This window comes from Bufo bufo, chromosome 6, assembly GCF_905171765.1.
Source record: "Bufo bufo chromosome 6, aBufBuf1.1, whole genome shotgun sequence".
In the NCBI taxonomy this organism is placed as follows: Eukaryota; Metazoa; Chordata; class Amphibia; order Anura; family Bufonidae; genus Bufo; species Bufo bufo.
Genome location: NC_053394.1, coordinates 151018387 through 151031044, shown reverse-complemented (window position 1 = coordinate 151031044; position 12658 = coordinate 151018387). Strand labels below are relative to the sequence as shown.

Below are 12658 nucleotides of genomic sequence, written 5' to 3'. Positions count from 1 at the left end.
CTTCTTGCACTAGAAAGCGTGCGAATCCTGTTCGTGGAACGCCAAAAGAGAGGTGCAGCGTACTCAAGTTGTGTGCAGTAGGTGTTTCTGGGTGATGTAGTGCAATATACACTAACCTGGTACGGCTGACTCTCTGCAAGGGCAGGTGATGGTATAAATTGTTCGTGACGCCAGTGCCAAGTAAACGGTGGCACGCCGTTTGCGGATGCAGGAATAAATTGAGGAAACGTAGTATTAAAACAGAACTCCAACTTTAGTAGTTTTCAAGCAGAGACAATATTGGAATCGCAGTTCCTTGGCATACAGTCGATTTTGCAATTCGGTCGATGCAGGCAATTCAGTTACCGCATGGTGATTACAGAGTGTTGAACACAGGACTTGCAGCACAGGAGCTTGCACTCTAATTCTGTCTGATCCTGGAATATAGCATATCTTCACCAAGGCCCATTAACCTAGTTCTGGCTTTATATCCTTGGCTATAGCTTTAATCAGTACCTCCTCTGTCTTTCTGAGTACCTCTTGCTTTCCTGATCTTTACCTCTGTCTCTCTCAGCTTCTGGAAACTTCCTCAGGCTCTTGAGCTAACATATTCCTGTTTCTGCATATGGGAATTCAGGAGGGAATCTTCTCCTGGACAGCAGGCTTCAGGCCTGGACTTGTCTCAGACATTGTCTAATCTCCAACTGTAGATTACAGACACTAGACTCCGTCTGACTTCTACTTCCCTGTCTGGGCCTTATATAAACTAGGGCTCTCTAGCTCCCTCTATTGACTAGAAGCTGGAATGACACCCCTAGCAGGCCTGTACATGCAAGTGTCATAGTAACAGGGAAACACACAGCATTGCATTACATGACATTTTATAAAACTGACATATACCAACTTCTCCATAATTAAGGAGGGACGACAGCACACCAAGTGACACTTTGGTAGTGACGGGTATTACAGTTCCCGTACACTACATATCTCTGCATATAAACCTTGCTGGAATTCATTTGCATTTGCCGTGCTGTTCAATTAAAGCCTTTGCTCCCTGTTATCAGCAGTTTCGGGCCGAGCAGAGGATGCTTAAACACCCAGTGATTCTTCTTATATCATGGAGCTCAGCTGCCCGTCATTTATCATTTCTGTCTAATTCTTGCTTTCTTCTACTTTGCAGATGGAAAATGGATCCGACGCATCAGAATTTCATTCTTCAATATCAAAAAACAGCGACCACATTTTGGGAGTCGTGTACTCGCTGTTTGGTAAAGTATCCTCTGCTCCTTGCTTTATTTCCTTCTTATTTTGTGGTTGGGGAGCCTGTAAACAATTTTTGCAGCTTTTTGGTTTTGCTGCTTTTTTTTTTTTAAATTGACACAATTTTCAAGGTTAAAGGGGTTTTCCAGGACTTTAATACTGCTGACCTATCCTCAGGATAGGTCATCAGTATCTGATCGGTGGGGGTCCAACACCTGGGACCTCCCCCAATCAGCTGTTTGAGAAGGCGTCAGCAGTCCTGTGAGCACCACAGCCTTCTCCGTGCTTACATTGTATAGCGGCTGTGCTTGGTATCGCACTCAGCCTCATTCATTATGTACGGTGCTGTGCTTGGTAAGCTGGGAGAAGGCCGCTGCCCGTAAGTCCATTCGGCAGCCCCATGGACAAGAATAGGACTTTTCGCTAGATGGGGAAAAAAAGGCAGCATGCTCACAGCTGTGATGAACAATTTGCAGACTGCAAAGCACTGACGGCCATGTGCATGAGGCTTAAGGCTGGGTTCACACTTGAGCGTTTTACAGCGCGTTCAAACGCACTGTAAAACGCTCAACACATGAAAACCAATGCTTCCCTATGGCCCTGGTTCTCACTTGAGCGTTTTACAGCGCGCTGAAAAACGCCCTACGCTCAAAAAAGTACTTGAGCTTCTTTGGGGCGTTTTTTCGCGCGTTTGCAGCCATAGGACACTGCTGTTAATCACACAAACGCGCGTAATACGCGCGTTAACTGTGGACAAAAACGCGCGACAAAAACGCGCTACACAAACACGCGTTAAACGCGCATATCAAATACGCTCAGGTCTTTTTTATGCGCGTTTTATGCGCGTTTTTTGCAATAGTAAACGCGCGTTTGACGCGCGTTTGTGTGATTGACTACAGTGTCCTATGGCCACAAACGCGCGTCAAAACGCCCCAAAGAAGCTCAAGAACTTGTTTGAGGCTGGGTTCACACTTGAGCGTTTTACAGCGCGTTCAAACGCGCTGTAAAACGCTCAACACATGAAAACCAATGCTTCCCTATGGCCCTGGTTCTCACTTGAGCGTTTTACAGCGCTGAAAAACGCGCTGTAAAACGCCCTACGCTCAAACAAGTACTTGAGCTTCTTTGGGGCGTTTTGACGCGCGTTTGTGGCCATAGGACATTGCAGTCAATCACACAAACGCGCGTCAAACGCGCGTTTACTATTGCAAAAAACGCTTGTCAAAAACGCTCGTCAAAAACGCGCGTCAAAAACGCGCGTTAAACGCGCATATCAAAGACGCTCAGGTCTGAACCCAGCCTAAGCGTAGGGCGTTTTTCAGCGCGTTCAAACGCGCTGTAAAACGCTCAAGTGAGAACCAGGGCCATAGGGAAGCATTGGTTTTCATGTGTTGAGCGTTTTACAGCGCGTTTGAACGCGCTGTAAAACGCTCAAGTGTGAACCCAGCCTAAGGCTGGGTTCAGACCTGAGCGTCTTTGATATGCGCGTTTAACGCGCGTTTTTGACGCGCGTTTTTGACGAGCGTTTTTTGCAATAGTAAACGCGCGTTTGACGCGCGTTTGTGTGATTGACTGCAATGTCCTATGGCCACAAACGCGCGTCAAAACGCCCCAAAGAAGCTCAAGTACTTGTTTGAGCGTAGGGCGTTTTACAGCGCGTTTTTCAGCGCTGTAAAACGCTCAAGTGAGAACCAGGGCCATAGGGAAGCATTGGTTTTCATGTGTTGAGCGTTTTACAGCGCGTTTGAACGTGCTGTAAAACGCTCAAGTGTGAACCCAGCCTTAGGCCAAGTTCACATTTCAGTTTTTGGTCAGTTAGGCCTACTCAGAGATAAGGTATAAGGCTGGGTTCACACTTGAGCGTTTTACAGCGCGTTCAAACGCGCTGTAAAACGCTCAACACATGAAAACCAATGCTTCCCTATGGCCCTGGTTCTCACTTGAGCGTTTTACAGCGCGTTTGAACGCGCTGAAAAACGCCCTACGCTCAAACAAGTTCTTGTGCTTCTTTGGGGCGTTTTGACGCGCGTTTGTGGCCATAGGACACTGCAGTCAATCACACAAACGCGCGTTTAGGCTGGGTTCACACTTGAGCGTTTTACAGCGCGTTCAAACGCGCTGTAAAACGCTCAACACATGAAAACCAATGCTTCCCTATGGCCCTGGTTCTCACTTGAGCGTTTTACAGCGCTGAAAAACGCGCTGTAAAACGCCCTACGCTCAAACAAGTACTTGAGCTTCTTTGGGGCGTTTTGACGCGCGTTTGTGGCCATAGGACATTGCAGTCAATCACACAAACGCGCGTCAAACGCGCGTTTACTATTGCAAAAAACGCTCGTCAAAAACGCGCGTCAAAAACGCGCGTTAAACGCGCATATCAAAGACGCTCAGGTCTGAACCCAGCCTAACTATTGCAAAAAACGTGCATAAAAACGCACGTTAAACGCGCATATCAAATACGCTCAGGTCTGAACCCAGCCTAATGGAAAGACCTGCACCTCTTCTGTGTTTTTGACCCGCACCTGGTTTTGGCTCTCAATAAGGCCCCATTCACACGTCCGCAATTTCATTCCGCATTTTGCATAACGGAATTGTGGACCCATTAATTTCTATGGGGCCGCACGATGTGCAGCCCGGCTCCGGAAATGCGGACCCGCACTTCCGGGTCCGCATTTCCGAAAAAAATAGAATATGTCCTATTCTTGTCCGCAATTGCGGACAAGAATAGGCATATTCTATTAGTGCTGGTCGATGTGCGGTCTGCAAAATGCGGACGGACGTGTGAATGGACCCTAACTGATGTAAATAACTGAAGTGTGAACCTGGCCTAAGGGTGCCTTCAACTTAGGCCTCATGCACACAACCGTTGTGTGCTTTGCGTTCCGCAAATTGCGGATCCGCAATACACGGATTGCGTCCGTGTGCGTTCCGCATCTTTCAGTTGTTGACCTCTGAGCATTCACCATGCATTGCTTAAACAATCAACATTATCACTTCTCACACAAGACTGGTGATTAGAGATGAGCGAATTTCAGATTTTGAAATTCGTTTGCGATTTGTTTACTTGTAAAAGCAGAATTGCGTTATGGATTCCGTTACCACGGACCATAACACAATTCTATGACGGAATGCATAACGGAATAACGGAATGCCTTTAGAGGCATTCCGTTATTCGTTCCGTCATAGTAGAAGTCTTTGGGCTGCATAACGGATCCGTCCTGTTTTCATTATGCAGGAGACGACTCCCCTGCATACCGTTATGCATTCCGTCATAGAATTGCGTTATGGTCCATGGCAACAGGATCAATAACGCAATTCTGCTTTTACCAGTAAACGAATCGCAAACAAGTTTCATAAGCGAAAATTCGCTCATCTCTACTGGTGATGACTGATAGCTGGAGTCCAAACTGATCACCAGAACAGGAGCCCCGTTTTAATTGAGTGGTGGTCAAACATGCACTGTGCCTCTCCATTCAAAGTCTATAAGGGCTCATGCACACGACCGTGCCGCTTTTTGCGGTCTGCAAATTGCGGATCTGCAAAAAAACGGATGCCGCCCGTGTGCCTTCCGCAATTTGCGGAACAGAACAGGCGGCCCATTGTAGAAATGCCTATTCTTGTCCGCAAAACGGACAAGAATAGGACATGTCTCAGAATTTTTGCGGGGTCACGGAACGGAGCAACGGTTCCGTATACGGAATCAAAGTACGGTCCGTATACGGAACGCAAAAAACTTTCGTGTGCATGAGCCCTTAGATTGATGGAGATAATTAGGATGAGTTTTCACTTCAGTTATTTGGTCAGTTATTTCCATCACTTAGGCCTCTTGCACACGACCGTATGGCTTTTTCAGTATTTTACGATCTGCAAAAACCGGATCCGCCAAAAATATGTCTGTGTGCATTCCATTTTTTGCAGAACGGTACAGCTGGCCCCTGATAGAACAGTACTATCCTTGTCCGTTTTGCGGAAAAGAATAGGACATGCTCTATCTTTGAACGGAACGGAAAAACGGAGTACCATCCATTTTTTTGGCGGATCAGGTCTTGGGTTCAGGTCTGGAGACTGGTTAGGCCACTCCAGGACCTTGAAATACTTCTTAGGCCTCCTGCACACGAACGTGTGGGCCCCGTGGTCGTGCTGTGGCCCGCAAAATGCGGGCCGCAATGCACGAACACCCGCTGTGGGGCATCCGCAACGGATCGCGGACCCATTCACTTTAATGGGTCCGCGATCCTTCCGTTCCGCAAAAAGATAGGACATGTTCTATCTTTTTGCGGAACGAAAGTAAGGGACGAAACCCCACTGAAGCACTTCGTAGTGGTTCCGCAGGGTTCCGTTCCGTGCTTCCGTTCCGCACCATTCCGCATCTTCGGATTTGCGCACCCATTGAAGTGAATAACGGTGCCCGTGTATTGCGGATCCGCAAATGCGGTTCGCAATACGGCAACGGGACACCTACGGTTGTGTGCAGGAGGCCTTACAGAGCCACTCCTTAGTTACCCCGGCTGTGTGTTTCGGGTCAGTAATTTTCCTCACTCAGGCTGGGTTCACACCAGAGCGTTCTGAAAGGAGCGCTCTGTATGCGCGATTGTACGGGCGTTTACAAGCGCGCATACAGAGACAAGCAAACACACATTGTCGCGCGTTCCCGAAAGTCTATGTACGGGAACGCGCTACAAACGCCCGAAAAAACGCTCATGCACTTGTTTGAGCGTCGGGCGTTTTACAGCGCGATCGTACGCGCTGTAAAACGCCCAGGTGAGAACCATTCCCATAGGGAAGCATTGGTTTCTCCTTGTTGAGCGTTTTACAGCGCGTAGGAACGCGCTGTAAAATGCTCAGGTGTGAACTGAACGTTAAGGGGAAAAAATTCCTTCCCGACTCCAATCAGGCAATCAGAATAAGGGCTTGTTCACATGACTATATGGCTTTTTCAGTGTTTTGCGGGACGTTTTTAACAGATCCGTTTTTTGTTTCAGTAGTGTTTCCAGTTCCATTCTGTTTTTCCTTTCCGTTTTTCCGTATGGCATATACAGTATCCAGTAATTACATAGAAAAAAATGGGCTGGGCATAACATTTTCAATAGATGGTTCCTCAAAAATGGAACGGATACGTAAGACATAAGGAGTACATTCCATATGTGTTCCGTTTTTTTTTGCGGAACCATTGACTTGAATGGAGCCACGGAACATGATTTGCGGGCAATAATAGGACATGTTCTAAACTAAAAAATGGAAACGGAATACATACGGAATACATTCAGTTTTTTTGCGGAACCTTTGAAATGAATGGTTCCGTATACGGAACTAAAAAAATGGCCCGTATACGGAACGCAAAAAACGTTCGTATGAACGAGCCCTAACTCCCTGGATTAACGACCCCTCTCTAGTAACTGTAGCCTGTAATATTATTACACTCCAGAAATACACTCTTGAATTCCTTTATTGTACTCACCATCACCACCTCCTCAGGCAGAGAGTTCCATATTCTCACTGCTCTTACCGTAAAGAATCCTCTTCTATGTTTGTGTACAAACCTTCTTTCCTCCAGACGCAGAGGATGTCCCCTCGTCACAGTCACAGTCCTGGGAATAAATAGATGATGGGAGAGATCTCTGTACTGACCCCTGATATATTTATACATAGTAATTAGATCTCCCCTCAGTCGTCTTTTTTCTAAAATGAATAACCTTTTTTTTTATAATCTTTCTGGGTCCTGTAGTCCACCTATTCCAGTTATTACTATAGTTGACCCTCCTCTGTACCCTCTCCAGTTCTGCTATGTCTGCCTTGTTCACAGGAGCCCAGAACTGTACACAGTACTCCATGTGTGGTCTGACCAGTGATTTGTAAAGTGGTAGGACTATGTTCTCATCACGGGCATCTATGCCCCTTTTGATGCAACCCATTATCTTATTGGCCTTGGCAGCAGCTGCCTGACACTGGTTTCTACAGCTTAGGCTTATTGCACACGACCGTATGGCTTTTTCAGTGTTTTGCGGTCCGTTTTAAACGGATCCGTTGTTCCGTTTTTTGTTTCCGTTGTGTTTCCGTTTCCGTTCCGTTTTTCCGTTCCGTTTTTCCGTATGGCAAATACAGTATACAGTAATTTCATAGAAAAAAATGGGCTGGGCATAACATTTTCAATAGATGGATCCGCAAAAAACGGAACGGATACGGAAGACATACGGATGCACTTCCGTATGCATTCCGTTTTTTTGCGGACCCATAGACTTTAATGGAGCCACGGAACGTGATTTGCGGCCAAATATAGGACATGTTCTATGTTAAAACGGAACGGAAAAACGGAAAAACGGAAACGGAATGCATACGGAGTACATTCCGTTTTTTTTGCGGACCCATTGAAATCAATGGTTCCGTATACGGACCGTATACGGACCGCAAAAAACGGCCAGTAAACGGGAAAAAAAAACGGCCGTGTGAAAGAGGCCTTAGTTTGCTGTTCACTAAAATTCCTAGGTCCTTTTCCATGTCAGTGTTACCCAGTGTTTTACCATTTAGTATGTACGGGTGACTTGCATTATTCCTTCCCATGTGCATAACATTACATTTATCAGTGTTAAACCTCATCTGCCACTTATCTGCCCAAGCATCCAGTCTATCCAGATCCCTCTGTAGTAGTATACTGTCCTCTTCAGTGTAAATTACTTTACACAGTTTAGTGTCATCTGCAAAAATTTATATTTTACTGTGCAAGCCTTCTACAAGATCATTAATACATATATTGAAGAGAATAGGGCCCAATACTGACCCCTGTGGTACTCCACTAGTGACAGTGACCCAATCTGAGTGTGTACCGTTAATAACCACCCTCTGTTTTCTATCACAGTGTGCTCAGCTATCTCAGTCAGTCCTATAGACTTTGAATGAAGCATACTTTACTCCTGCTCCATTCAAACTCCACTGCAATCATGCAGTAAGGAGGAATGGGGACTCAGAACACCCATTCTTGTTTTTGTGGAGGTCCTCGTGATCATACATTTATTACTTATCCTTTAGCAAAACTGCTTTAGGTCATTTTTAACATGGAGTGGATAAGATGCAGATTTTTCATTTGGATTTTGCAGAAAGTCTGCAGCACAATGCATCAGCAGCAAAGAAAAAAACCCTCCGGAACTGGATTTGAAATTCACATCATTTCAATTTATATTTCACTGTTTGGAAAATCCATGGCAAATGCAACTCATGAAGATGGTGCAGGAATTTCGTTGATTCTTCCATGTCTCCTCTTTGTAGGATTCTTCTCCCTCTCTGGGAACTCGGTGCTGCTGGTGGTGGCTTATCGGAAACGTTCCATGCTTAAGCCGGCTGAATTCTTCATTGTAAACCTTGCGATTAGTGATCTGTGCATGACAGGGACACTCTTCCCTTTGGCCATCCCATCACTGTTTGCTCACAGGTAAGATGTGTTATTTGTCTTTGAATACAGCGACACAAAAATAAATAAATTTAAAAAATCTGTATTTTTAACCCTTTCAAGACCAAGCCATTTTTCCCCTTCGTGACCAGGCTTGATTTTGCAAATATGACGTGTCACTTTATGCGCTAATAACTTTGGAATGCTTTTATTTATCCAAGCCATTCTGAGATTGTTTTCTCGTGACATCTCGTACTTAATGTTAGGGGTAAATTTGGGTCAATAAATTTTACCTTTATATTATAAAAAATCCCAAATTTACTGAAAATTTTGGGAAATTTTTTTTTTTCTAAATTTAAATTTCTACGCATTAAAATCAGATAGTGATACCTCATTAGATAGTTTTTACTTAAGATTCCCTATATGTCTACTTTATGTTGGCATCATTTTGAAAATCACATTTAATTTTTTTAGGACGTTAGAAGGCTTTGAATTTAAGAAGCAATTTTTCAACTTTTCTATAAAATTTTCAAAACCAGCTTTTTCAAGGACCAATTCAGTTCTGAAGTCACTTTGAGGTCCTTACATAATAGAAACCACCCATAAATGACCGCATTTTAGAAACTACACCCCTCAACTTACTTAAAACTGGTTTTACAAACTATGTTAACCCTTTAGGTGTCCCACAAGAATTAAAGGAAAATGGAGGTGAAATTGACAATTTTCAGTTTTTGTGCAGATTTTTAATTTTAATCCAATTTTTTTGTTCGATAACACATCAAGTGTTAACAGCAAAATGAACCTTAATATTTATTACCCTGATTCTGCAGTTTAAAGAAACACCCTATTCATGTTCGTAAACAGATTTAGGCCTCATGCACACGGCCGTTGTTTGGGTCCGCATCCGAGCCGCCGTTTTTGCTGCTCGGATGCGGACCCATTCAGTTCAATAGGGCCACAAAAGATTCGGACAGCACTCTGTGTGCTGTCCGCATCCGTTGCACCGTTCCGTGGCCCCGCAAAAAAAATATAGCATGTCCTATTCTTGTCCGTTTTGCGGACAAGAATAGGCATGTCTACAATGGGCCGCCTGTTCCGTTCCGCAAATTGCGGAAGGCACACGGACGGCTTCCGTTTTTTGCGGATCCGCGGTTTGCGGACCGCAAAAAACGGCACGGTCGTGTGCATGTAGCCTTATGGGCACACAGCAGGGTTCAGAAGGAAAGGAGCAACATATGGATTTTTGGAGAGCAGATTTGCTGGAATAGCTTTTGAGTGTCGTGTCATATTTAAAGGCACAATAAGGCACCTCTACAGTAGAAAGCGTCCAAAAGTGACTCCATTTTGGAAACTACACCCCTCAAATAACTCATTGAGGGGTTTACTGACAACTTTGCCTCAGAAGCATTTCATAATATTTAGAAACACATGGCTGTAAAAACGAAAAATTATATTTTTTACAAGAAAAATTCACCAAAAAGCCCAATTTGTTCACATTAACAAGGGATAACATGAGAAAATGCACCCCATAATTTGTTACCCATTTTCTGCTGAATACGATAACACCCCATATGTGGTTGTAAATTGCTGTATTAGCAGACGGCAGAAGTCAAAAGGAAAAGAGTGGCATCTGCATTTTCTAACATAAAATTTGCTGAAATAGATTTTAAGGGCCATAACTTTTTTTATTTTTTGTTGACTGAGCTGTGTGGGGACTAAGTTTTTACGGGGTGAGCTTTAGTTTTTAATGGTAACATTTTTGGGTACATATGACTTTTTGATCGCTTTTTATTTAATTTTTTATGAGGTGAAGTGGCTGATATTGCAATTCTGCCAGTGTTTTTTATTTTTAGTTTTTATGGGGTTCTCCATGTGGTATATTTGATAAGATGGTTGTATTCTGTGGGTTGATATGGTTCTGGCGATACCAAATTTATATTGTTTTATTCATGTTCTACCACTTTTATATCATAAAAATCACTTTTTCAAAAAAAAAAAATTTGTTTTGCATCACCAAATTGAAGGCCCATAACTTTTTGATTTTTCCATCAATGTAGCTGCGTGAGAGCTTGTTTTTTTTTCAGGATAGGCTGTAATTTTTATTGGTACAATTTTGCTGTATATATGGCTTTTTGAGTGCTTTTTTTTTTTGGTGAAGCGGGCAAAAATTAATTAAAGAGCTGCCATGACATTTAAATACGTGCTATCTGCACGGGGTATGTGCAGATAACACGTATAAGGCCGTATGGCAGCCGGGAAGGGCTTAAGAGAGAGATTTTACTGTGTAAAAGTAAAGAAAAAATACATTAAAGGGATTTTACGAGACTTTTTAACTGGATATGTCAGTATCGGATCGGTGGGGAACTGACACCCGGGACCACCGCCAATCAGCTGTTTGAGAAGGCACTGGCGCTCCTGTAAGCACCTCAGCCTTATTGCAGCTTTCCCTAGGCCATATGACATCATGTTTATCGGTCATATGGCCTAGGCGCAGCTCAGCCCGATTCAAGTGAATAGGGCTGAGCTGCAATACCAAGCACTGCTGCTATACAATCTGCTTGGTAAGCTGCGAAAAGGGCACAGTGCTTGCAGGAGTGCCGGTGCCTTCTCAAACAGCTGAGTGGTGGGGGTCCCAGTGTTGGATCCCCACCAATCAGATACTGATGACCTATCCAGTGGATAGGTCATCAGTTAAAAAGTTTTTAGAAAACCCCTTTAAATAAAAACTAAATGCATTTGGTAATGGCATACTGATCCACAGAATAAGGCCTCATGCACATGACAGTTGTTTTTTGCGTCCGCAAATTGTGCGTCCGCAAAAAAACGGATGCGGCATCCGTTTTTTTTGGAGGATCCAGTTTTTTTCACAGATCCCTTGTAATAAATGCCTATCCTTGTCGGCAAATGTGAAAAAAGTAGGACATGCACAATTTTTTTTGCTGAAGGGAAACACGGACAAGGAACACAAACGGATGAACTATCAGCATTTTTTTGCTGACCCATTGAAATGAATGGGTCCCCATCCTATCCGTCGTGTGCATGAGGCCTAAAATGAACACACCACATGGTGAATGCCAGAAAAAAAAAAAAAAGACTGAATAGCTGTTTTTTTTTTTTCATGCTGTCAACTACAAAGATTTTTTTTAAAGTTACACAATACATCAGATGTGCCCCAAAATGGTACCATTAAAAAATGCAACTCTATGGCAAGAAAAACAAGCCCTCATATGGCTATGTTGCCAGAAAAACAATGAAATGCGCAGATGAAAAAGCAACAAAAAATAAATAAAAATGTATTAAAGTGGTTGTGCCAACATTAAAATTTATTTTAACATAATTCTGCATGTTAGTTACTTTTTACAAACATCACTTCAGCTGTGAGCTATCCTCTTTACTTCATTATAATGCCGCCCTCTGGTGTTTAATCCAACCTACTGAGCTGGATGAGCATGGTTTCACGTGCTCATTTCCATCCTTGAACTTCCACCAGCCATATCTACTGTTATATAAAAGCTGTGGTAGTTACAGGGAATAGCTGCAGCAGAAAGGACATGTCCCTTGTGCTGTTATAGGGAGAGCTGCAGCAGAAAGGACATGCCCCCCGAGCTGTGATAGGGAGAGAGCTGCAGGAGAAAGGACACACCTCCTGAGCTGTCAGCTTGAAAAATTACTAGCAGAGCAATTAGAGCAATGAATGGAGTTATTGTACACACAGTAATCACTCAATATTTCTGCACATTGTTAATGCACTGGATGCAGAAGGGCCATGCCCGCACATGGGCAGTGCTGGCATAGTGTTCCTTCCCTGTGCTGGCATCACCTCAGGGAAGGAACTGCGCATGCGTGAGCTCGCGCACCGCAAGATTACGGCGATCAGACTTCGTAAGCAAGAAGGAGATTCGTGGATACAGGCGGTGCTGGGCTCCTTCACAGGGGGGCATAGCTAGGCTCCAGAACGGTTAGTACAGCCCCTTGGGCTCCTTATCAGGCTGATATATATATATATATATAAAATCATTTTTTACACTCAATAAAACC

General features: G+C 43.9%; 1 protein-coding gene across 1 annotated transcript in view; it reads left to right on the top strand.

The window, feature by feature from the left end:
- The first annotated feature begins 1159 nt into the window (after positions 1-1159).
- LOC121003497 (opsin-5-like) overlaps positions 1160-12658 on the top strand; it is an 83450-nt gene continuing 71951 nt past the window's right edge. Inside the window, exons 1-2 of the mRNA XM_040435393.1 lie at positions 1160-1247; positions 8500-8662. Coding sequence (XP_040291327.1) covers positions 1160-1247; positions 8500-8662 — 251 coding nt within the window. The remainder of the gene's footprint in view (positions 1248-8499; positions 8663-12658) is intronic.